The sequence below is a fragment of the Lutra lutra genome, chromosome 6, assembly GCF_902655055.1.
Source record: "Lutra lutra chromosome 6, mLutLut1.2, whole genome shotgun sequence".
Lineage (NCBI taxonomy): Eukaryota > Metazoa > Chordata > Mammalia > Carnivora > Mustelidae > Lutra > Lutra lutra.
Window position 1 is genome coordinate 153671758 of NC_062283.1, and position 27194 is coordinate 153698951.

The following is a 27194-nucleotide window of genomic DNA, read 5'->3' on the forward strand; positions in this document are numbered from 1 at the left end:
TAAAAGTCTAAAATATGTATTTATTTCCTTCCTGACTTTAAACGGTGAAGAAACAATTTCCCTCCACGGTATGTGTTCACGAATTGCACAACCGCTAGAACGTTCTGGGGACAACCACTAGAAGCCATCCACTTCCTGGAACAGAGCCGTCGCCAAGGACCTCAGCGTTAAGAAGCGAGTTCTGCAGACCTAGCACCATTTTCCCATTTGCTGACGGCATCAGTTCCGTTGTTACTTCTATTACTGATCTTTCTTCAATAGCCTGGTTCTGTCCGAGACCGACCGCACACGGAGAGGGACCCTTTCATCAGTGACAAACGGAAGAAACGTTCTGTAATAACCACAGTAAGACCCCAATCACACTACAACGCTCAGCGTCATCGGGAGACCGCTGGAGAACACCCAGCTCTGTCTGGGCAGAACCGACCGCCAGGGGAGCACAGGTGTCTCCTCTGGGCGGGGGGGCCCCAGCAGGTGTCCGTGCTCCACCGTGACCTCCTGCCTCCCCAGAGAAGGCACCTGCCACGTCCATGCTCGTGGCCCCTGAGCGGATCCTCCCTGCACTCCCGGCCTTTGAACAGGCTACACAAGAAGAAAATCCAGAACGGTTTCGATGATGACCACTCCGTCCTGCCATTTGCCGAGACGAGTGCGTGCACCCCGCCGGGACTTACAGACGTGACTCTGTAGGTTCACCTCACACAGCAATGGGCTTGGGGGTCAGGGCTTCGCCCTGAGTTAGAGCGGTGTGGAACTGCACACACCTCCCGTCCAGAGGACAAATAGCTCTGCCAGATGGCTGTCCTTCTCCCGACACAGCTGAGAGAGGGAGTAGTCCACACAGTGCCGGGGTCATGACCTCAAGCCCACACCCCACCACTGTGCCTTGCAGGGCTCAGGAAGCTTCCTCGTAAAAGGCAGCGATGTCTGTGACCAAACGCAGAATGACGTCACCACGGAAAAGGGGAAGATGTGTTCCGTTTAATGAATGGCAGATGTCTTCAGCACCGCTTTAGTGACCTTCAAATCCTGAACCGAGTGTAGGCCACGAACTCCCAGAAGCCACCATGCACGCCACTTTCTCAAGACTGAGCTACGGTTAACGCCAGGCGGGACCGTTGTTGGGCTTTTGTGTCAACTGTGGCGGCAGAAGAGCTCCACCAGCTACCGCGGTCTCAGCTCTGCGTGCGCCCCGCAGGCAGCCCCCGCACGGCAGGCTTGACCCCACGCAGCGCCCAGAGCCCCCCCGCCTTTACCTGGACCACGTCCTCGCGCCCCCACAACTGCAGACTCTCCAGAGGGGCCACGGGAAGGAAGGACTCAGCGTCATGCCTTTTCACTCTCATCTCCACAGCAATGCTGAGATTGGTGGTTCATTCTGACTCTTTAAAATTACAATTCAATTTATTAAAGACTCTGATATTAAGATCTAGTTTCCTTAAGCTCATTCGATTTAATATCTATTTATTATATTTGGAAATCGAGTAAATGTTAATATTCACAAGCAAAATACCTTCCTTTTGTGTTAAAGCTACTCATGATGAACAGATTAAAAATCTTCAGGCAATGAATTAAGTTTATGAGGGTTTTGGAGTGCAGTGGGGTGGGGGATGGGAGGGCCTGGTGGTGGGTATTAAGGAGGGCATGTATAGCATGGAGCACTGGGTGGGTGCATAAACAATAAATCTTGGAACACTGAAAAAATTAAATTAAATTAAAAAATAAAAAAATAAAATTGTCAAGATTCATTTCAAATACATTCAAGATATATATAATATATATGAATGTATAATACTTTAAATGAAAAAAAAAACTTAAAAAGCAAAATGCTCCCAATTCTCAAAAATCTAAGAAAGTAGACTTAAAATATGCTGAATCTCAACTTCTCTTAAAAATTCAAATGCTGCAATTTCCAGGTCATAGGGAAGCTCTATTTTTAATTTCTTGAGGAATCTCCACACTGTTCTCCAAAGTGGCTGCACCAACGTGCATTCCCACCAACAGTGTAAGAGGGTTCCCCTTTCTCCACATCCCCTCCAACACATGTTGTTTCCTGTCTTGCTAATTTTGGCCATTCTGACTGGTGTAAGGTGGTATCTCAATGTGGTTTTGATTTGAATCTCCCTGATGGCCAGTGATGATGGACATTTTTTCATGTGTCTGATAGCCATTTGTATGTCTTCTTTGGAGAAGTGCCTGTTCAGGTCTTCTGCCCATTTTTTGACATGATTATCTGTTTTTTGAGTGCTGGGTTTGAGGAGTTCTTTATAGATCTTGGATATTAGCCCTTTGTCTGTAGGGTCATTTGCAAATATCTTCTCCAATTCCATGGGTTGCCTCTTTGTTTTGCTGGATGTTTCCTTTGCTGTGCACAAGGTTTTTTTTTTTTTTTTTTTGCCAAAAAAAAGTTTATTTGGTCTCAAAACTGTAATATCAAATAAAAAGTGACATCTAAAATTATTAATGCAAAGGCAAAAACGACAAACTTACATGATATCCCTACATGATACTTGGAGATAAAATTTCTTATGCTGTAATTTCTAATTTTTTGCTCTTTTTCTCACCATTAACTTTAACATTAATTCTGTTCATATGAATATGCTCTATTCTTACATTTGCTAAGCCATCTGCTATAATGAAGGAAGTAGAGGAGAAATTTTGGACCATATGGGGAAAGATCAGTCACAAAGTCAGAAGTCATAGGGAAATCAGGATTCCCTCAAGTTAGGTCCAGAGCTTTGAACTTTTTCCAGTAACTGCATGATGATATATATGCTTTCTTTTTTCCAAGTGGGCATTACTATGCTATTATTTTCCATTTTCCTTTTCTTTTTATGAACTGATTGATACTTTGAGTACAAAGGCTAGGTCTTGAAAGAACCTCCTCTCTGTGGCAGGTGGAACTCTCAGAAGATGTCCCTGTTCCCACAAAATAAACCTATTCCTATTTGGTTGATTTTCTGAAACACATACTGTAAATATTTACTATCATTAATATCATCACTGGGAGGCTCAGTCTGTTCGGACTGATACACAAACAGAGGTTCAACTGTGATCACTGATCATACTGAGTCATATGAAAATACAAACAATTTTCATTTTTTAATCCAAGTTAAAAGCACAAAGGAGATACACGAGATACACAGGTTTGTACACGGATACTGCCTTATTGTTAATTGTTTCATCATTGTTTTTGTATTCTTTTCTCTTCCTTTCTTCTTTTGCTCTTTTTGCTTGTGATTGATTACCTTCTTTAGTAGTATCCTTGATTTTTTCTTTTTATTTTTTGTGTATCTGTTATAAGTTTGATTTGAGGTTAGCATGAAGTTATATATAACATTTTAAGTATGTAACGATCTATCAGCATTATGTTGATGGGCACTTGAGCAGAAACTTTTGATCTTGATGAAGTCCAAAAAGTTCATTTTTGCTTTTGTTTCCCCAAAGATATAGATGTAATGAAAAGAAAGGCCATCTGCACCCCAATGTTCATAGCAGCAATGGCCACGGTCGCCAAACTGTGGAAAGAACCAAGATGCCCTTCAGCGGACGAATGGATAAGGAAGATGTGGTCCATATACACTACGGAGTACGATGCCTCCATCAGAAAGGATGAATACCCAACTTTTGTAGCAACATGGACGGGACTGGAGGCGATGATGCTGAGTGAAGTAAGTCAAGTAGAGAGAGTCAGTTATCATATGGTTTCACTTACTGTGGAGCATAAGGAATAACATAGAAGACATGGGGAGATGGAGAGGAGAAGGGAGTTGGGGGAAATGGGAGGGGGAGACGAACCATGAGAGACTATGGACTCTGAGAAACAAACTGAGGGTTTTGGAGGGGAGGGGGGTGGGAGGTTGGGTGAGTCTGGTGGTGGGGATTAAGGAGGGCACGGACTGCATGAAGCACTGGGTGTGGTGCATAAACAATGAATCTTGGATCACTGCATCAAAAAGTAATGATGTATTTTATGGTGACTAACGTAACACAATAATTAAATAAACAGATAGGTAAATGTATGACTTACAGACCAAAAAAAGAGCTTTCATATTCTCTTACATCAGTGCTCTTATAATTTCATACTGGACACAAGGTGAAGTTGATGATTACAGTACTGACACAGTAAGTTTGGTAACATGATGACAAGCACATCTGTGACTTCTGGTCACACACTCCAACAAATTCCACCTACTCGTCTGCACACGGAGCAGCTTTCTGCCACGGCTAAACCACAGTTTCCCTATATTTCTTCCTGAACTTCCCATGTCACTGGTGGCCCCATCCCTTCCAATCAGAAACCATCAGCTCACACGCCTGTCCTCTCTCTTCTGTAGCACCGAGTTTGGATTCCTCATACCTCTCAGCCACAGTCCCAGCCAGGGACATCACTGGGGATGGATGTACGTTCCCACCCTAAACAGCTCAATATCTGAATGGATGTGTCTTAGGACAAGTACACCAGTGGCCTCTGTGTGCACAGTGACCACAAGCTGATGGCACAGCCTTCGAGACAAGCATGGGCCGTGGGGACTCGGCTGCTCTTCCCAGCAGGATGTGAGATGCTGCCACGGTCTCTGGGGCCTGAGCCCACACTCCCTGTGAGCTGCCAGGGTTCCTGCTCATTTTCGAGTCCTCTCTTAGCCACACGCTTTGTGAGAATAATTTCATCAGTACAAGTACAATCTTCTTCCAAAAGACTCACCAGTCTTATTTTGATAACTGAGCAACAGCACTGGTGAAAAACACAACTTCCTGAACCATATCTAGCAGTATTCTGAGAAAACCAAACTTTAATTTTGAAAGAATAATATTTCTCATAATTAAATGTATTTAACAAAAACCTAGTCAAGCAATCCATCTCCTGCCTTTCCAAGAGTCATGCTGAGTCCCTGGCATAAGGTCTGCATCCTCCGCTGCACTATCCGGCCACTTGGGACAAGGCCCTTAAATTAAGTTCCCAGACGCAACACAGACACACCAGAGCAGACTCTGCAGGGCTTTCGTGATCCCTGCCCTAACGAGCTCATGACGCTGGGGTCGTGGCACCCAGCCCTAGGCCGTGCAGGCACATCTGGGTTTCCTCCCTGGACCTGCAGGTCCAGCACCGTCCCCAGCATGACCCAGCACTAGCAGCCACTGTGGAGGGCAGGGACTGACCGCACATCCAGGAGAAAAAGCTTAAAGGTTAATAAATGGCTGATCGGCACAAGCATGATTCAAGTCGAGGGTAGTCACCCGGCATTCGCGCAACGGAGAAACGTAGGAAGGTGAGGCAGTGGGTGGAGGGAAGGCAGCCACGTGAGCTGCTGTGGTCTGCGAGGTTCAGGGCTGTCAGGCCCCACCGCACCCATGCCACCAACCCAGACATGTGGTGTCCCCCGTCATGTACCTGGGGTGGTGTTTCTTTCCTCTCCTCTTGTGAGGAGCGAGGATGATTACAGGTACCCACCAGGAACGCAGCATGCCGCACAAGTCCCACCGTCCTGCCCGACAGGACACGGAGGAGGCACCCTCTCCCAGAGACACAGACCCGCCCTCCCCACTGACTGGGGCTCCCCGGCCTGCAGACTCGAACCCCCGCCTTCCAACCATGCTCGGGCATCTCTGCGCCTACGCATGTGCTTGAAATGTTAACATGTTAATACGTTAAAAGTTGAATGTTGATGTGATTAGAACTCAGAGGAGTCTTTTTTGACAAATAAAAATATCAAATTGTGGTTTTGATGCACCATTTAACTGATATGTTAGAACAGAAGTTGAGTTAGGTACTTCGGTCGGTGGATACCAGCAAGTTTGTAAATAGAAGGACATGCACTTGAGAGGAAGCAGGAGTCTGAGTTTTGCTTTAGTTTTGGAAATGTTAGTGAAGGGATAATGTGTATCTTAAAATCAAACAAATACACTAAAAAACAGAGACCTTTAAACATCTTGAGGACACTGTTGAAGAGCATTCACAGAGATCTTTCTGAGAACTGTGATCAGACAAAATGCAAAACTTTTGAACAATGAGGCTCTTTGTTACGAACTCACATGTGCAAAGATAATGAGCGCTGGGTGGCTGTATCACCGGTCCGGAAACTCAACAGCAATTGTATAAAGTGAATTGCGGTGTCGCACGTTAACGTTTGAAAAAGCTCATTCGTGTTCCGTGTGCCCACCCAGTTCCCCGACATGAAGTGCCAGAAAACCAGCTTGGGCACCGACCTCCCCTCCCGCCGTGTCAGGAATCAGCACTCAGGGGACAGCCTGCTCCTCCCGCCTCCCGTGCTTCCGCTAACTGTGCGGGGAAACGGTGAGGTGTTCAGAGCAGCTTCTCATTCCGTTATGCAGACATTTTTATGCCAATACTGAATTTTCAGGACCACAGACATCACCCCCTGCCTGCGGGTCCCCGCACCCTGCCCTCTGCCACATGCCTCACTGACCTCTCACCCCAGCTACTGTCTGCGCCCCTTTCCTCCCGGACCCTCGCTCACCTGCCCAGTGCCAGGTCAGTCAGAGGATTCAAGCACCAACCCAAGCGCTCCGACAGCTAACGACAACACGTGTGACCCATCAGAAAAGCGGGCCCCTGTGGTCGGCACAGCACGGCCTTGTATCCTGACACGTGCAGAGAACACTTGAACCTGAACACTCCCCAGCAGTGCACCACACGGTTACGTCATGGTTGATGCCAGGACGAGCCATGTGAGGACCTCCGTGGCACGGACAGGGGCTCTGTGGTCAGTGACGTGGCCAGCCTGTTGCATCCGTGCCTCTGACATCACTGTCAGTGAAATCCAGATGTGCCCAGGCGTCTAAGGTGCCTCTGACGGAAGCGGTGGGCAGAGCGGGGGTTGGGGGGTAAAGGGAGGGGGAAGGGCAGTCCCACTTCTTTCTCGTGTGGACCTGTGTACACACCGCCAGGTGACCCAATCACACGGTAACGCTATCCTCTGAATCGACGTCCCCAAATATTCACCACACCTCAAGGTGAATCCTAACGTGAAGTTAGGATTTTAATGCAGGACCACACACTCCCGTGTGACTGACCCGCAGCTCATGCCACTCTCTTCCCATCATTTCTCCTAACTCCACGAATGCCTTTAAATTCTGTGGTCCTCCTCCTCCACCTGAATTCTCTACACCCTTTTCTCAGCTGCTCTGGGGCTGCCAACGACAGCGTTCACACTAGTGCCCGTGGACACACCCATGTCCTCTACAGCCACGAGCAAGTGCGCCCAATGACGACGCACATGCCGGTCTTCCTGCACGCAATGAAAAGGGGCACATCACCCTACACATGACAGGATTTCACCCAAACAAAGGCCAGCAGATACAGAAAATGTGAGGAAAGCCTCATATGGCGTGGACGAGCAGATATACCTGTGGGACTGACGGGCTGAAGGCCACTCCAGTGACAGTGTCCATGTGTCCAGCCAGTCTGTGAGAAAATGTGCTCGAGCCCATGTCATATATGTACACCTGCAAGACAAACACACAGGATTCCATGCTGAAAGGGCCAATGGTCGGGAAGGCGCATGGCGGCAGCACCCCCGTGGCTGGGTGACATTGCGATCACAGGTCCCCGGACAGACCAGTGACCCCACAATGCATGCCTTCCCCTCATCGCCTGGTCGGATTAATGGACCCGCAGCCCCTCAAGCCTCCACAGTCCAACCTTGCCTGCAATCCCAAAGTGGGGTTTTGCTGTCCTTTCCCATAAACTTGACAAAACCTTCTACTCTTTGCTTCTGGCTAATTAGTCTGGAATTTGAGCAATTCAAGTATTTTGAACTTTTTGTGTGGATGCTGATAAAATTAAAGGTAAAAATGTACATTCCTCTCTAGTTGTATTACTATGTGAAAAGATATGTATGTGTGTAAATACACACATAGATGCCATCAGACACTCCATTTTACAGATGAAGTCTGGGACTGGATACCATTCTGAAGTGATGTAAGAGATGAGAGATCCACTCGAATTTTTAAATAACAACATGTGCAAACAAGTATTTTGTGGAGTCTACTGGCAATAAAGAGAAATGCCACATTGTAGCAGAAGCAAAACCTCTAAAATATTCCTTTTTCCATGAAAAAAATAATAATAAACCTATTTTGATGTACAAATGAGCCCTTCAAATTTAGAACCTCCAGATGATCCTGTTGTCGGCTAAATGGTGGTTTCTGAAATAAAGTCTACGAACAGATACCGTGTGCATCCCAGAGAGGTCAGAAGTGTAGAAGCTCCTAATAATTCCTGAAGTGGGCCGTTGTTGCCCCGGGACCCCGCTTTGAGAACCCCTGGCCCAGCTGCGGTCACACTGTGCAGTTCATCACCACCTACGGGACATTTCACAGCTGCCACAAATGTCAGGAACCTTCATATTCAGGCTGGGGAAGCAGCACATACAGAGAATCAATGACCGGTATAGACACTGGGTGTCAACACTGGCGTTCTTTCTTTTTTCCCCATTTTATTTTATTTTCAGTGTTCCAAATTCATTGTTTATGCACCACACCGTGCTCCATGCAATCCGTGCCCTCCACAATACCCACCACCAGGCTCACCCAACCAACACTCCCCTCCCCTCCAAAACCTTCAGTTTGTTTCTCAGAGTCCACAGTCTCTCATGGCTTGTCTCTCCCTCCGATTTCCCCCAACTCACTTCTCCTCTCCATCTCCCATGTCCTCCATGTTATTCCTTATGCTCCACAAGTAAGTGAAACCATATGAGACTTGACTCTCTCTGCTTCACTTATTTCAATCAGCAAAATCGCCTCCAGACCCATCCATGTTGATACAAAAGTTGGGTTTCATCCTTTCTGATGGAGGCATCATACTCCATAGTATATATGGACCACATCTTCCTTATCCATTCATCTGTTGAAGGGTATCTTGGCTCCTTCCACAGTTTGGCGACCGTGGCCATTGCTGCTATGAACATTGGGGTACAGATAGTCCTTCTTTTCACTCCATCTGTATCTTTGGGGTAAACACCCAATAATGCAATTGCCGGGTCATAGGGTAGCTCTATTTTTAATTTCTGAAGGAATCTCCACACTGTTCTCCAAATTGGCTGCACCAACTTGCATTCCCATCAGCAGTGTAAGAGGGTTCCCCTTTCTAAACATCCTCTCCAACACATGTTGTTTATGCTCTTGTCAATTTTGGCCATTCTAACTGGTGTAAGGTGGAATCTCTATGTGGTTTTGATTTGAATCTCCCTGATGGCTAATGATGATGAACATTTTTTCATGTGTTTGTTAGTCATTCGTATGTTTTCTTTGGAGAAGTGCCTGTTCATGTCTTCTGCCCATTTTTTGACATGATTATCTGTTTTTTGAGTGCTGAGTTTGAGGAGTTCTTTATAGATCTTGGACATCAGCCCTTTGTCTGTATTGTCATTTGCAAATATCTTCTCCCATCCCGTGGGTTGCCTCTTTGTTTTGTTGACTGTTTCCTTTGCTGTGCAGAAGCTTTGGATCTTGATGAAGTCCCAAAAGTTCATTTTCGCTTTTGTTTCCTTTGCCTTTGGAGACATATCTTGAAAGAAGTTGCTGTGGCTGATGTCAAAGAGGTTACTACCTGTGTTCTCCTCTAGGATTCTAATGGATTCCTGCCTCACATTGAGGTCTTTCATCCATTTCGAGTTTATCGTTGTGTGTGGTCTAAGAGAATGGTCGAGTTTCATTCTTCTAAACATGGTTGTCCAATTTTCCCAGCACCATTTATTGAAGAGACTGTCTTTTCTCCATGGTATATTTTTTCCTGCTTTGCCAAAGATTACTTGACCATAGAGTTGAGGGTCCATATCTGGGCTCTTTACTCTATTCCACTGGTCTATGTGTCTGTTTCTGTGCCAGTACCATGCTGTCTGGGTGATCAAAGCTTTGTAGTAAAGCTTGAAATCAGGCATTATGTTGCCCCCAGTTTTTTCTTTTTCAACACTTCCTTAGCAATTTGGGTCTCTTCTGATTCCACACAAATTTTAAGTTGCTTGTTCCAGCTCTTTGAAAAATGCCTGTGGAATTTTTATCAGAATGGCCTTGAAAGTATAGATTGCTCTGGGCAATGTAGACATTTTAACAATGTTTATTCTTTCGATCCGTGAGCATGAAATGCTCTTCTTTTTGTGTCTTCAACTTCTTTCATGAGTGTTCTGTAGTTCCTCGAGTACAGATCCTTTACCTCTTTGGTTAGGTTTATTCCCAGGTATCTTATGGTTCTTGGTGCTATAGTAAATGGAATCGATTCTCTAATTTCCCTTTCTGTATTTTCATTGTTAGTGTATAAGAAAGCCACTGATTTCTGTACATTGACTTTGTATTCTGCCACATTACTGAATTGCTGTATGAGTTCTAGGAGTTTGGGGGTGGAGTCTTTTGGGTTTTCCATATAAAGTATCATGTCATCTGTGAAGAGAGAGAGTTTGACTTCTTCATTGCCAATATGAATACCTTTTCTTTCTCTTTGCTGTCTGATTGCTGTTGCTAGGACTTCTAATACTATGTTGAACAAGAGTGGCAAGAGTGGGCATCCTTGTCGTGTTCCTGATCTCAACAAGAAGGCTGTCAGCTTTTCCCCATTAAGGATGATATTTGTTGTAGTTTTTCATAGATTTTATGAAGTTCAGGAATGTTCCCTCTATCCCTATACTCTGAAGAGTTCTAATCAGGAACAGATGCTGTATCTTGTCAAATGCTTTTTTCTGCATCAATTGAGAGGACCATGTGATTCTTCTCTCTTCTGTTACTGATTTGTTCTATCACACTGATTGATTTGTGAATGTTGAAACACACTTATATCCCAGGGATAAATCCTGCCTGGTCATAATGGATAATCTTTTTAATGTGCTGTTGGATCCTATTAGCTAGGATCTTCTTGAGAATCTTGGCATCCATGTTCATCAGGGATATTGGTCTGAAATTCTCCTTTTTGGTAGGGTCTTTGCCTGGATTGGGGATCAGGGTAATGCTGGCTTCATAAAAAGAGTCTGGAAGTTTGGCTTCTGTTTCTATTTTTTGAAAAAGTTTCAGGAAAAATAGGTATTGTTTCTTCTTTGAAAGTTTGGTAGAAATCCCCAGGGAATCCATCAGGTCCTGGGCTCTTTTTGGTTTTTTGGGAGGTTTTTGATCACCGCTTCAATCTCGTTATGAGATATTGGTCTATTCATGTTGTCAATTTCTTCCTGATTCAGTTTTGGAAGTTTATAGGTTTCCAGGAATGCATCCATTTCATCTAGGTTGCTTAACTTACTGGCATGTAACTGTTGATAATAATTTCTGATGATTGTTTCTATTTCCTTGGCGTTAGTCGTGATCTCTCCCGTTTCATTCATAATTTTATTAATTTGGGTCTTCTCTCCTTTCTTTAGGATTCGTTTGACCAATGTTTATCAATCTTATTAATTCTTTCAAAAATAAAAGCTTCTAGTTTCATTGATGAGTTCTACTGTATGTCTAGTTTCTATCTCATTGATCTCTACTCTAATCTTGATAATTTCCCTTCTTGTGTTGGCTTAATTTATTGTTGATTCTCTAGTTCTTTAAGGTATAAAGAGAGCTGGTGTATTCTGGATTTTTCAATTTTTCTGAGGGAGGCTTGGATGGCTATGTATTTCCCCCTTTGGACTGCTTTTGCTGTATCCCATAGGTTTTGGACCGATGTGTCTTAATTCTCATTGGTTTCCATGAATTGTTTAAGTTCTTCTTTGATTTCCTGGTTGATCCAAGCATTCTTTTTTTTTTTTTTTTTCTTACCTCTACTATGTTTATTTATTTATTTATTTATTTATTTATTTATTTATTTATTTGGCTTGGTATATACATTCATCTTTTAATCATTTTTTAATTTATTTTCAGCATAACAGTATTCATTGTTTTTGTACAACACCCAGTGCTCCATGCAGTCTGTGCCCTAATACCCACCACCTGGTTCCCCCAACCTCCCACCCCTCCCACCTCTTCAAACCCTTCAGATTGTTTTTCAGAGTCCATAGTCTCTCACTGTTCACCTCCCCTTCCAATTTCCCTCAACTGCCTTCTCCTAACTCCCCATGTCCTCCGTGCTATTTGTTATGTTCCACAAATAAGTGAAACCATATGATAACTGACTCTCTCTGCTTGACTTATTTCACTCAGCATAATCTCTTCCAGTCCTGTCCATGTTGCTACAAAAGTTGGGTATTCATCCTTTCTGATGGAGGCATCAGACTCCATAGTGTATATGGACCACATCTTCCTTATCCATTCGTCCGGTGAAGGGCATCTTGGCTCTTTCCACAGTTTGGCAACCATGGCCATTGCCACTATAAACATTGGGGTACAGGTGGCCCTTCTTGTCACTACATCTGTATCTTTGGGGTAATTACCCAGTAGTGCAATGGCAGGGTCATAGGGAAGCTCTATTTTAAATTTCTTGAGGAATCTCCACACTGTTCTCCAAAGTGGCTGCACCAACTTGCATTCCCACCAACAGTCTAAGAGGGTTCCCCTTTCTCCACATCCTCTCCAACACATGTTGTTTCCTGTCTTGCTAATTTTGGCCATTCTAACTGGTGTAAGGTGATATCTCAATGTGGTTTTAATTTGAATCTCCCTAATGGCTAGTGATGATGAACATTTTTTCATGTGTCTGATAGCCATTTGTATGTCTTCATTGGAGAAGTATCTGTTCATATCTTCTGCCCCTTTTTTGATATGATTATCTGTTTTGTGTGTGTTGAGTTTGAGGAGTTCTTCATAGATCCTGGATATCAGCCTTTTGTCTGTACTGTCATTTGCAAATATCTTCTCCCATTCCATGGGTTGCCTCTTTGTTTTGTTGACTGTTTCCTTTGCTGTGCAGAAGCTTTTGATCTTGATGAAGTCCCAAAATTTATTTTCGCTTTTGTTTCCTTTGCCTTTGGAGACCTATCTCCAAGTTAGACGTTGCTGTGGCTGATATCGAAGAGGTTACTGCCTATACTCTCCTCTAGGATTCTGATGGATTCCTGTCTCACGTTGAGGTCTTTTATCCATTTTGAGTTTATCTTTGTGTACGGTATAAGAGAATGGTCGAGTTTCATTCTTCTACATATAGCTGTCCTATTTTCCCAGCACCATTTATTGAAGAGACTGACTTTTTTCCACTGTATATTTTTTCCTGTTTTGTCGAAGATTAACTGACCATAGAGTTGAGGGTCCATATCTGGGCTCTCTACTCTGTTCCACTGGTCTATGTGTCTGTTTTTATGCCAGTACCATGCTGTCTTGGTGATCACAGCTTTGTAGTAAAGCTTGAAATCAGGTAACATGATGCCCCCAGTCCTCTCAATTGATGCAGAAAAAGCATTTGACAAAATCCAGCATCCATTCCTGATTAAAACGCTTCAAAATATAGGGATAGAGGGAACATTCCTGAACTTCATAAAATCTATCTATGAAAAACCCACAGCAAATATCATCCCCCATGGGAAAAAGCTTGCAGCCTTCCCATTGAGATCAGGAGCACGACAAGGATGCCCACTCTTGCCACTCTTGTTCAACATAGTATTAGAAGTCCTAGCAATAGCAATCAGACAACAAAGAGAAAGAAAAGGTATTCATATTGGCAATGAAGAAGTCAAACTCTCTCTCTTCACAGACAACATGAAACTTTATATGGAAAACCCAAAAGACTCCACCCCCAAACTACTAGAACTCATACAGCAATTCAGTAACGTGGCAGGATACAAAGTCAATGTACAGAAATCAGTGGCTTTCTTATACACTAACAATGAAAATACAGAAAGGGAAATTAGAGAATCGATTCCATTTACTATAGCACAAGAACCATAAGATACCTGGGAATAAACCTAACCGAAGAGGTAAAGGATCTGTACTCGAGGAACTACAGAACACTCATGAAAGAAACTGAAGAAGACACAAAAAGATGGAAGACCATTCCATGCTCTTGGATCAGAAGAATAAACATTGCTAAAATGTCTACACTGCCTAGAGCAATCTATACTTTTAATGCTATTCCAATAAAAATTCCACTTGTATTCTTCAAAGAGCTTGAGCAAATAATCCAAAAGTTTGTATGGAACCAGAAGAGACCCCGAATCGCTAAAGAAATGTTGAAAAACAAAAATAAAACTGGGGGCATCACGTTACCTGATCCAAGCATTCTTAAGCAAGGTGATCTTTAGCTTCCAGGTTTAAATTCCTTCCAAACTTTTTCTTGTGGTTAGGTTCCAGTTTCAAAGCATTGTGATCTGAGAATATACCGGGAATAATCTCAATCTTTTGGTATCAGTTGAGCCATGATTTGTGACCCAGTATGTGGTCTATTCTGGAGAAGGTTCCATGTGCACTCGAGAAGAATGAGAATTCTGTTGTTTTAGGGTGGAATGTTCTGTGTATATCGATGAAGGCCATCTGATCCAATGCAACACGATGTTCTACTGGCTTTTTCTGACTCTAAACCTTTGTTGTTCTGTGGGCTGCCTGTGACCTCGACTGTCCACAGAGGGCTCAGGGCCTCTTCGGACTTGCTCCCATGCCAGCAACAACTCAGCACTAGCCTCGCCGCTGCACCTGCCTCCCTGCAGGACACACTCAGGTGGGACGCCCTGGTGAATAATGCTGGAGGGCTTTTTGGGACTCTGGACTCTCCCCACATCTGCCGTTCAGCGTCACAGCTCAGGAGACCCACAAAGGCAACAGCTCTTCCGCACCCATCACATGTGATCATCAAATAGCGAGGTTAACAAGGTTAACAAGGACAGCCCAGGCTCCTGCACACAGACACATGCACCGACTATACAGGGATGGCATCCTGGTGTCATCCTCTCCACCTCCAAAGCCACAGCCATCACCAACCCTGCCCTGCACACGAGGACACCAGGACACACAGCTGCTCGAGTCATAGTCCAAGCCCCTCACTGGTGCACCGTGGCCGCCTCACCGGAACCCTGCCATGCTTGGCATGTTTCCATCACCGCCATCCATGCACATGTGTGGGTGCTGAAGCCTTGATGCCATTCTGGCCAGTGGTACAGCCAGTGCAGGCGCCTGCTGGCAGTTTCCAGGGAACTTAAACCCACACCAGGCCTCGCTCCTCCATGGCAGCCCACGGGAACACAGTGTCCACAGAAACACCTGCATAGAACTCCTCAAACGAGCGAACCGACCACAACTTAATGCCCTCTATGTAAACCATGTGCCAGTACAAAATGGGACTCTTGGAGGCATGCACTGGTCACACACACCTGAATCTCTCTGGATCCCAAAGCGTAGAGAGTAACAAGGAGCAAACATCTCAGCACGGGGGTGTCTCCACAGGGAAAACCACCCTGGAAGGGTCGCCGTGCTCTGAGAAGCCGATGCCCAAGAAGCCAGTTCTGCACGCTCCAGAGTTAGGTGACTGCCAGTGTGCAACATCGAGGTGACCTGTGACCTAGGTCATGAACTTACGACAGAGATGAGAGAGGAGTAGGAAGGGTGAGGAAGAAGCAAAGGGGTAGGGAAGCACGAGGGTCAGAAGCCGGGTTTCAAGAAACGAGACGAAGAGGGAAAGAGGCTGGGAGGTGAGGAAATCGGGCTGGCGGGGCTAACGCTTCAGGAACCAGCTTCGTGGTTTGTACAGCATGGGACATAACTCCAGTTACAGCAGCCAGCCAAGTACAAGCCGATGATGGCTCTGGTTAAGACAGCCAGACCGCAGGGGACGCACGTCCAGGTGATGGGAGAACAGCAGGCATGGAGGGGGCCCGGACAGAGTGGCCCCCATGCACCTGGGGGGCCGGCTGGAGAGGACGGGCAGAGAGAGGGCTGCCTCTCCCTCCCTCCCCAGGGAGGCCAGGGCAGGGAAGCCGACAGGTGTGGGCGGGCTCTGAGAGCACGGGGACTGGAGGTCAATGTGCTTTCTTCTCAGAGCAGCGTCTGCAAAGTCCTTCCTGAGACTCCTTATGTCTTTACCGAATTTTGAGTGGGAATCAGCATGGCCCTGCATTTGCATGGATCTCACAAAGCAGATAAAATGATGCTGTGATATCATGACAGGGGTCTAGATAAGGGTCATTTATGAAACAGCCCTTCATTTTCCATACGGAAACACTTTTAAATGAAACATCTTTTTGCCTGGAAGTTTCCTCAATCCACTCAATCTTTCTGCACGTGGCCAGGTTTCAACACAAAAGCAGCCGTGGGCAGCTGTAAATGTCAGAGTATCCTTACTTAGACACATCCTTGCCACCAGCTGCCCTTTCAGTGGTCAGAGTCTCCTGGCAATGCACAAGATGCACCTGTTTGATGCTGAGGACACAGGAGTAATGCGCAAACACCTCAGCCCACTATAGTCCCTGTGCACAACACAAGGTCTAAATTAGCTTCCTTAAGTCCGGTGGGCCTGGCGGGATCTGTCGGAGAAGCCTCTGCCTTTAGCTCAGGTCATGATCTCAGGGTCCTGGGATCGAGCCCCGCATCGGGCTCCCTGCTCAGTGGGGAGCCTGCTTCTCCCTCTGCCTCTGCCCCTCCTCCTGCTTGTGTTCTCTTTCTGTCAAATAAAATCTTTTAAAAAAAAATTCATGAAGCTAGTCCTCCCCACCCAAGGGAAACCAGCCCCAGTTAAATGTACTGTGAAATGAATAAAACTTGACATATCCCTTAGGAAGTCAGTCACTGTGCAACTAAAGTCACAAGCAGAAGGGCCGCGTGTTTCAGGCTGAGCACTGCTCTGACCAGTTCAGTGCAAGCATTTTGTCGTTCTGTTGAACCGTGTCCTCGAAGATGAACCTTCTTTCACTTTCTCGTCTCACGTTACTCTGACCATGTCCTTCGCCGCCCACTGCCTGGACTTTGTCCACAGAGGTAGGGAAAGGAACTGCAAATGCGAGTTAACGCGTACTCCGGAAGCTTCCCGACAGCGGTGATGCTGTCCACGGGGGAAGACGCTCATTCACTTTGGTTTTTTGTTTTTTTTGTTTTTTTTTTTAAGTATTTTCAGAAACGATGTTTCTCAGAACTGTGAGTGCTGCTTCAGATCACTGCCTTTCTGGTTCCCACACACACACAAATTACAGAGTTTTCTCAGAAGGCCCAAGGGTCCCAGCTTCAGCCCAGAGCCTTCTTTAATCCCACGAGGACAGAATTGCTGCCCACTTCAGCAGAGGCCAAGACTCGTCAGGAAGCCCCGGATTTTGGGCACATGGAGCCACCAGCACGTGAACAATGGACGTTACTGATGGGACTCTGGGCTTGCCCTCAGGTTCGGAGAGACCTCACCATGGTCTGGCAGAGCCATGCAGGGGGTCCCTGGCATGGTGTGGACCGCCGGACACCCACCCAGCAGAATCCTGCATGAGTTGTCATTCGCGTTCTTTCTAACTCTTCCAGTGTCCTTGGACCTAAGACCACTTACATAACAAGTCATCTCTAGGGACCCGTTGTTCATTCTTCAAAAATGTGATCATATAGTGACAGGCTGGGGCAGAGGATCTGGCAAAAACGCCGCTAGGATCCCTGTACCATTGGCAACACCCTGACGGAGTCATCACAGTCTGACTGCAGCTGTCTAGAAGGTGAGATTTAAGCAAGTGTCCCGGAACGCAGCTCCAGAGCCCACATCAACCTACAGCAGCCATCACTGTGCACCGCTGCAGAGGAAATCCCACAGGTCTGGGCCTGGGACACAGAGCCCGCCTCCTTCAAACCTGAGGGTCCTCCTTCTGGCACAGCAGGGCTTGCACAATGGAAAAACCCAGGTCTCGTGTCTGCTTCTGTTTCCAAAGTCTGTGCTTGGCTTTATTTTTTTTTTTTTTTTAATTTTATGGGTCATGTTCTTTATTTGTGTAAATCGTTTTTTTTTAATTTTCAACATAACAGCATTCCTTGTTTTCACACCACACCCAGTGCTCCATGCAGTCCGTGCCGTCCCTAATACCCACCACCTGGTTCCCCCAACCTCCCACCCCCCGCCACTTCGAACCCCTCAGATTGTTTTTCAGAGTCCATAGTCTCTCGTGGTTCACCTCCCCTTCCAATTTCCCTCAACTCCCTTCTCCTCCCTAACTCCCCTTTCCTCCATGCTATTTGTTATGCTCCACAAATAAGTGAAATCATATGATAATTGACTCTCTCTGCTTGACTTATTTCACTCAGCATCATCTCTTCCAGTCCCGTCCATGTTGCTACAAAAGTTGGGTTTTCATCCTTTCTGATGGAGGCATCATACTCCATCGTGTATATGGACCACATCTTCCTTATCCATTCGTCCGGTGAAGGGCATCTTGGTTCTTTCCACAGTTTGGCGACTGTGGCCATTGCTGCTATGAACATTGGGGTAAAGATGGCCCTTCTTTTCACTACATCTGTATCTTTGGGGTAATTACCCAGTAGTGCAATGGCAGGGTCACAGGGAAGCTCTGTTTTTAATTTCTTGAGGAATCTCCACACTGTTCTCCAAAGTGGCTGCACCAACTTGCATTCCAACAGCACATTAAAAAGATTATCCACCATAACCAGGTGGGATTCATTCCTGGGCTACAAGGATGGTTCAACATTTGCAAATCAATCAATGTGATAGAACAAATTAATATGAGAAGAGAGAAGAACCACATGGTCCTCTCAATTGATGCAGAAAAAGCATTTGACAAAATCCAGCATCCATTCCTGATTAAAATGCTTCAAAATATAGGGATAGAGGGAACATTCCTGAACTTCATAAAATCTATCTATGAAAAACCCACAGCAAATATCATCCCCCATGGGAAAAAGCTTGCAGCCTTCCCGTTGAGATCAGGAACACAAGGATGCCCACTCTCACCACTCTTGTTCAACAGAGTATTAGAAGTCCTAGCAAGAGCAATCAGACAGCAAAGAGAAATAAAAGGTATTCATATTGGCAATGAAGAAGTCAAACTCTCTCTCTTCGCAGACGACATGAAACTTTATATGGAAAACCCAAAAGACTCCACCCCCAAACTACTAGAACTCATACAGCAATTCAGTAACGTGGCAGGATACAAAGTCAATGTACAGAAATCAGTGGCTTTCTTATACACTAACAATGAAAATACAGAAAGGGAAATTAGAGAATCGATTCCATTTACTATAGCACAAGAACCATAAGATACCTGGGAATAAACCTAACCGAAGAGGTAAAGGATCTGTACTCGAGGAACTACAGAACACTCATGAAAGAAACTGAAGAAGACACAAAAAGATGGAAGACCATTCCATGCTCATGGATCAGAAGAATAAACATTGTTAAAATGTCTATACTGCCTAGAGCAATCTATACTTTTAATGCCATTCCGATCAAAATTCCACCGGTGTTTTTCATAGAGCTGGAGCAAATAATCCAAAAATTTGTATGGAACCAGAAGAGACCCCGAATCGCTAAGGAAATGTTGAAAAACAAAAATAAAACAGGGGGTATCACGTTACCTGATTTCAAGCTTTACTACAAAGCTGTGATCACCAAGACAGCATGGTACTGGCATAAAAACAGACACATAGACCAGCGGAACAGAGTAGAGATCCCAGATATGGACCCTCAACTCTACGGTCAAATAATCTTCGACAAAACAGGAAAAAACATACAGTGGAAAAAAGACAGTCTCTTCAATAAATGGTGCTGGGAAAACTGGACAGCTATATGCAGAAGAATGAAACTCGACCATTCTCTTACACCATACACAAAGATAAACTCAAGATGGATAAAAGACCTCAACGTGAGGCAGGAATCCATCAGAATCCTAGAGGAGAACATAGGCAGGAACCTCTTCGATATCAGCCACAGCAACTTCTTTCAAGATATGTCTCCAAAGGCAAAGGAAACAAAAGTGAAAATTAAGTTTTGGGACTTCATCAAGATCAAAAGCTTCTGCACAGCAAAGGAAACAGTCAACAAAACAAAGAGGCAACCCACGGAATGGGAGAAGATATTTGCAAATGACAGTACAGACAAAAGGTTGATTCCAGGATCTATAAAGAACTCCTCAAACTCAACACACACAAAACAGATAATCACATCAAAAAATGGGCAGAAGATATGAACAGACACTTCTCCGATGAAGACATACAAATGGCTATCAGACACATGAAAAAATGTTCATCATCACTAGCCATCAGGGAGATTCAAATCAAAACCACATTGAGATACCACCTTACACCAGTTAGAATGGCCACAATTAATAAGACAGGAAGCCTGCTTCTCTCTCCCCCTCTGTTTGCTGCTCCCACCACTTGTGCTCTCTCTGTTCATTTTTTTTAAGTGTCTTTTCCTTCTTAAAAATCATTGCATTGGAAATTTGGGGTCTTTTGTGGTTCCATACAAATTTTAGAATTATTCTAGTTCTGTGAAAAATGATGTTGGTATTTTGATAGGAAATGCACTGAATCTGTAGATTGCTCTGGAAGGGATTACACTAAGTGAAATAAGTCAAGCAGAGAAAGACAATCACATGGTTTCACTCATATGTGGAACATAAGGAATAGCCTGGAGGCCCACAGAGGCAGGGAGGGAAACCTGAATGGGAAGAAATCAGAGATAGACAAACCATGAGAGACTCTTGACTCCAGAAAACACACTGAGGATTACAGAAGGGAGGGGTGGAGCGATGGGGTAACCAGGTGATGGGCATAAAGGAGGGCACTTGATGTGTGCAATGAGGTGTGCGATGAGTATTTGAGTGTGTGATGAGCGAGCACAGGGTGTTATGCGCAACTCATGAATCATTGAACACTACATCAAAGTAATGATGTACTATATGCTGGCTAATTGAAATTAATAAAAAAAAAATCAAAGCAATTTTGAAAAAGAAAAATGACACTGGAAATATCACAATCCCAGATCCTAAGATCTACTACAAGGCTGGAACGAACACAACAGGATGGTATGGGCACAAACACAGACACCCAGATCAGTGGAACAGAACAGAGAGCCCAGGAATAAACCCACGATTATATGGTCAATTAATCTTTGATGAAGCAGGATAGAATGTCCAATGGAAAGAAGACAGTCTCTTCCATAAATGGTGCTGGGAACACGGGACAGCCACATGCAGAAGACTGAAACTGGACCATTCTCTTATACCTCACCCCAAGATAAACTCAAAATGGATGAAAGACCTCAATGTGAGACCTGAAGCCATTAAACTCCTAGAAGAAAACATAGGCAGTTATCTCTTTGACATCAATCATAGAAAATTTTTCCTGATAGGTCTCCTGAAGGAAAGCCCAAATGAAACTAGTGGGGGAAAATCAAGATCAAAAGCTTCTGCACAGCAAAGGAAACCATCAACAGAACTAAAAGACAACTTACGGAATGGGAGAAGATGTCTGCAAACGACGTCTCTGATAAAGGGCTGGTGTCCACGGTCTATAAAGAACCCATACAGGTCAACACCCAAAAGCCAAACAGTCCGATTAAAAAGTTGGCAGAGGACATGAACAGACATTTCTGCAAAGAAGACATCCAGATGGCCAACAGACACATGAAAAGATGCTCCACATCACTCACCACCAGGGAAATGAAACCACAGTGAGATCCCACCTCACACTGTCAGAACGGCAATCAACAACACAAGAGACAACAGGTGTTGGTGAGGACGGGGAGAAAGGGGAGCCTCATGTACTGTTAGTGGGAATGCAAGTTGGTGCAAAGTGTGGAGGTTCCTCAAAAAGTCAAAAGTAGAACTACTCTATGGATCAGTAATTGCACCACCCAAAGAATATAAAAACACCAATTTGAAGGGAGACGTGCAGCCCATGTCTATAGCAGCATTATCTACCGGAGCCAAACTGTGGAAGGAACCAAGATGCCCACCAACACGCGAATGTCAGAGGGGAGGGGAGGGCAGACGGTCCCTCAGGGCCTCCAGGAGGACCCAACCCTCCAATACCTTGACTTCAGACTTGCAGGCTCCAGAAGTGAGAGAGAATAGACTTCTCGTTTCAAGCTGCCAAATTCATGGTGACTTGCTGCAACAGCCCTAGGAAACGGACACAAAATGTTTTTAAATATGTTGAGGACAAATGGGAATGTACTAGTTTCTATTCCAAATCCACCATAAGACATGTGAGTCTCACATGTAATGTATGTTGGGCAGAGGAAGGGATTGTCATCACTAAAATAAGTACACTGAGGGGCGCCTGCGGGGCTCCATCAGCTGAAGGTCTGACTGTGGACTTCGGCTCGGGTCATGATCTCAGGGTTGTGGGATCAAGCGCCAAGTTGCGCCGCACGCTGGGTACGGAACCCGCTTGAGATTCCCGCCCTCCCTGTGCTCCTCTCCAACCTCTCTCTCTAAAAAAAGTAGTATTGCATTTTAAAAAATCAATTCAACAATGAAATAAAATATACACTGAGCCAGCTGGCGGGGCAGCGGGTGGTGTCCCAGCTGGGGTGCGGCCCCTCGGTGCCCTCCACGCTGCGTCCCCACAGGAGGAAGCAGCAGACAACCAATGGCCATCAGGTAAGAACCGGAGGCAGGAGTCTGGCGCTCAGAGATGTAGGCACTCCTGCTGGCACCGTCAGTGCCTGGGGACTGGGACACTGATAGTGAGAGATCAGCATGATAGAAAACTTTGACGTGTGGACAGATCCAAGTGACAGAAAATGAGGGCTGGGATTTCTGCTGGAGGAGTGTGCGACCAACCGCATTCATGGTGTCGGAACTGGCGTCTGACTCTCGGACAATCACACACATTTCTGAACCACGACAAACTGACCCAGAAGGACCTGATGGTGAAGGATATGAGAAGCCATAGGCGGGAAGCAGAGAGAAAAGCGGGTCCTCCGGCAGAAAACGATGGAAACAGGAACCACCTGAACGACGCCGCGGCCGCAAGCTCTCTGGGAGGCGTCCAGGAGCGGCCCCTCCAGGGTCACGCAACCGCATGGCCGAGCCCAGGGACGGGGGTCCTTCTGATCAGCAGGTGCCGGCAGAGCGGAACGTGGCCCAGGACAGCAGAACGTTCCCGCCCGTGACCCCGTCCAGTAAAGAGGCCCCGTGCTCTGTCTGAGCAGCCGCACCCCGAGACCGAGCGGTGGGAGGGGGTCCGAGCTGCCCGTGTGGCTCTGGGGTCTCAGGGCCGCCCACGGAGTGGCTCGGTGAGCACGGCTGAACCAGGTGGCATCGCTTTTGCTCAGGGAAACACAGCCAAGCGAGCCGGACCCCGTGTGTGTCCGCTCCTCTCACACCCCCACGCAGCCACACAACCACCTCTGTGGGGGAGGGGCCGTGAGCAGCCCGAGAGCGCTGCCGACGGGGTCCGCTGGGCCACCGGGTGAACAAGAACGATGCCCAGCAGTGGCCGCGGCGCCACGGTGACGGCCCCGTCAGACAGCGAGCGGGACCACCGGCCAGCGGAGGTGGGGGCGCCCGGCTCTCCCTCTGGCACCACCTGAGACCAGATCCTGTGGTGTGGGCTGATCAGTGACGCCCCCCACGTGGAGGCTCCTCGCGACGACACCGCACATCTGCGAACAGATCGGCCCCGAGGGAACCCCTGGTACCGCGACAGTCTGAAGGGGGCAGAGCTGCCACAGCGTGAGGGAGCCAGCCCGGGGCTGAGACGTCGCCAGTGCCTGTGCCTAAGACCCAAAGTGGCCGACTGGGAGACGCAGGACATCCTCATGACAGGCAGTGACCGCCAGGACGCATGGGAGACTGCGGCCCGGACCCTGCCTAGTCCTCGCCGTGCCAGGGCCGATTCTGAAAGCCCCTTTCCCTGCGTCCTTCCCCTTCCCAAGCCCTACGAATCAATAAAAGCGCTTCTCTGGAAAGTCAGAAAAACGAACAATAAAATCAGTACATTGTTCCCAAAGATATCCAAAAGAAGCACTCCTGGTAAAAACCTCGGATCTGATCTTTTACTTATTACTGTTGTTATCTGGTGATCCGCAGGAGAGCAGCGTGTAGCAACCCCTTTCACGCGGAAGACAACTTGTGCCGTGACTGATAAATGAATAAAGAAATAAATTAACGTGTGACTAGGCTTAAAAAATCAGGCCTCACCAATACTAACACAGGAGGGCCGGTCACAGCTCTCACGTCACGCTAATTAAAGGTGTTCGTGCTTATAAACTGTCTCCACAAGAATGAGCAGAGGGGGTCAGGACTGAAGTTGAAGCGACACGCCATGGTGGCACTTACGTGTCTGTCCTCCGCACCAGAAGCCACGTAGCGTCCGCACGGGCTGAAGGCAATCCCACAGGGGTATCCGTGGTTTGGATGTCCCTCAAAACAGCGCTTGCATCTATAGGAAAAAGAGAAACACCAGGAGAAAAATATGATTCTTTAATATTAACACAAAGGGGGCAAAGGACGCTGACACGCAGCCCGTCTTCCCAACAATGAACGAACCAGCGCTGAGACTTGCACTCACGAGTCATTAAAGGCCAGCAGGCCATCCTGGACATGCAAAATAGAAAAACAACCGTTTCCAAACCACAGATTACTTGGATCAGTGATCGAAGACTTGGGCAGGTGCAGTGCTCTCTCGAGCAGGTCAGGTGCTCCCGCCAACCACCTCCGAAGTGTTACAGATGTGGGGGGACCTGGGCCGGTTCCAGGAAAGCCTGCGCCAGCGTGGGCCAGCACAGGGCTGGGCTCTGGGGGCTCCAGGGTGCCACACTGAGCTGCCGCCAGAGACAGCCCCTGGGAGCCCCCCACCACGTCACAGGGCCTTTTATCCCACCTCACCATTACAGAGGAGAGCAGGGACACTGCTCACGCTGCCCGTGTGACCCAGCCATGTGCAGTCACACACACGAGCATTGCTGACACTGGGCTACATAGGCTGTTTAGTGATCAGCCCCCGTAACGGAACAGGACAGCCCGATAGGTGCGCTCGCCAACTGTTGCTCCGGAGCATCTCATGACCCCTGTGCGTCTCTGACCCTCAGGGCACAGGGCACATGCACAGACCGGAAAGACCAGCACCGCTCCCGTTAGCATTCCAAACTGCTGTGACCTGTTCTGTGTATAAGTCAGACTTCTCTTAGATGCGTCAGCGGGAACGGGTTCACCACAATCACGCCGTATTTGGAAAAAAGACGTCAAACTGAGTTCACAGGCACTGAGCCCGTGTGCCCCGGTGTGCCCCAAACTGCGGCCTGCAGGACGGGACGGGCCTCACCTCAGGGTTCTCACGTCCCACAGCTTCACGCCGTCCCCAGCGGCTGTGGTGGCAAACAGGTTACACAGCAGCGGCTGCTGAGTCGTGAATGACGATCCCTAGGGTCGAAGGGGAGGAAACGAGACGTGCTCTTTAGAGGCTGAATTCATAAACCATGCAATGATGCCTAACGACAGTGAATGTCAGGTAAGAAACGGACAAAAAAAAAAAAAAAACTGGCCTCCAAAAACATCCTTCTGAATAATTCTGGGGTTTTTTTGCCTTTTTTTATTTTTTCAGTGATCCAAGATCCATTGTTTACGCACCACACCCAGTGCTCCACGCAGTCCGTGCCCTCCTTAGTACCCACCGCCAGACTCCCCCATCCCCCCACTCCCTCCCCTCCAAAACCCTCAGTTTGTTTCTCAGAGTCCACAGTCTCCCCTCTCTGGTTCATCTCCCCCTCCAATTCCCCCCAACTCCCTTCTCCTCTCCGTCTCCCCATGTCCTCCGTGTTATTCCTTATGCTCCACAAGGAAGTGAAACCATATGATACTTGACTCTCTCTGCTTGACTTATCTCACTCAGCATCATCTCCTCCAGTCCCGTCCATGTTGATGCAGAAGTTGGTGCAGCCACTTTGGAGAACAGTGAGGAGATTCCTCAAGAAATTAAAAACTGAGCTTCCCTATGACCCTGCCATTGCACTACTGGGTATTGACCCCAAAGATACAGATGTACTGAAAAGAAGGGCCATCTGTACCCCAATGTTCATAGCAGCAATGGCCACGGTCGCCAAACTGTGGAAAGAACCAAGATGCCCTTCAACAGACAAATGGATAAGGAAGATGTGGTCCATATACACGATGGAGTATGATGCCTCCATCAGAAAGGATGAATCCCCAACTTTTGTAGCAACATGGACGGGACTGGAGGAGATGATGCTGAGTGAAGTAAGTCAAGCAGAGAGAGTCAGTTATCATATGGTTTCAGTTATTTGTGGAGCATAAGGAATAACACGGAGAGAAGGAAGTGAGTTGGGGGGAATCGGAGGGGGAGACAAACCATGAGAGACTGTGGACGCTGAGAAACTAACTGAGGGTTTTGGAGGGGAGGCGGGTGGGAGGTTGGGTGAGCCTGGTGGTGGGTATTGAGGAGGACACATAGTGCATGGAGCACTGGGTGTTACACACGAACAATGAATCTTGGGACACTGCATCAAAAAGTAATGACCTACTGTATGGTGACTAACATAACACAAGAAAAAAATGTCCATCTTCCTTCCATGCCAAAAATATACATATTATTAAGAAAAATGTAATAAAGTGCTGCATGGGTGCCTCAGTGGGTTAAAGCCTCTGCCTTCAGCTCAGGTCATGACCCCAGGGTCTCGGGATCGAGTCCCGCATCGGGCTCTCTGCTCAGTGGAGAGCCTGCTTCCCTTCCTCTCTCTCTCTGCCTGCCTCTCTGCCTACTTGTGATCTCTGTCAAATAAATACATAAAATCTTTAAAAAAGAGAGAAAAATGTAATAAAGTACATCTGAAAGCATTTATCCTTGCAGTGTGCACATACGTCAAGGTCATTCTTCAGTTACAAATAGGAAATGAAGGTTTACATAAACCCAACAACAAACTAACAGAGAGTCTTAACTCTGTGCCAACAGCATTCTAAACACTGAACATTTCATCCTCTTAACAAACTTATGAGACGTAAACTATTTTACCCCATTTCAAGTGAGAAACATGACACAGAGGAATCCGCTCATGGCCACCCAGCTACGCCTCTCAAGAGAGCTTAACTGTCCACTAACAATCACAAGGTCAAGACACCTTGTAACGCTAACACCCAGACAGTTCAACAGCCGTCCAGCACACATCCAGAGCTCATGCACTGACACTGGTCACTGCGCAAGGCCCTGAGTCTGAGAACAAGTCCAGACCTAGTTCAACAGAAGGCAGAGTTATGATACCTTACAATACTGCCAGTTTCTTGAAGCTAACCAGTAAAAAACCAAAAGCATTCACAGGGATAAAAAGAGAATTAAAATCTTTTTTCAATCAATCCAATTGAGACTAAGGAAGAAGAAATGAAGAAGCAAAGAAAATGCACAATAAATAG

The 27194-nt window shown here is 46.5% G+C and overlaps 1 protein-coding gene across 1 annotated transcript in view; it reads right to left on the reverse strand.

Annotated features, from left to right (window-relative positions):
- The window catches only part of WDR27 (WD repeat domain 27), a 109001-nt gene that overhangs the window by 26242 nt on the left and 55565 nt on the right, over positions 1-27194 (reverse strand). Inside the window, 3 exon segments of the mRNA XM_047732035.1 lie at positions 7369-7467; positions 24111-24213; positions 25096-25193. Coding sequence (XP_047587991.1) covers positions 7369-7467; positions 24111-24213; positions 25096-25193 — 300 coding nt within the window.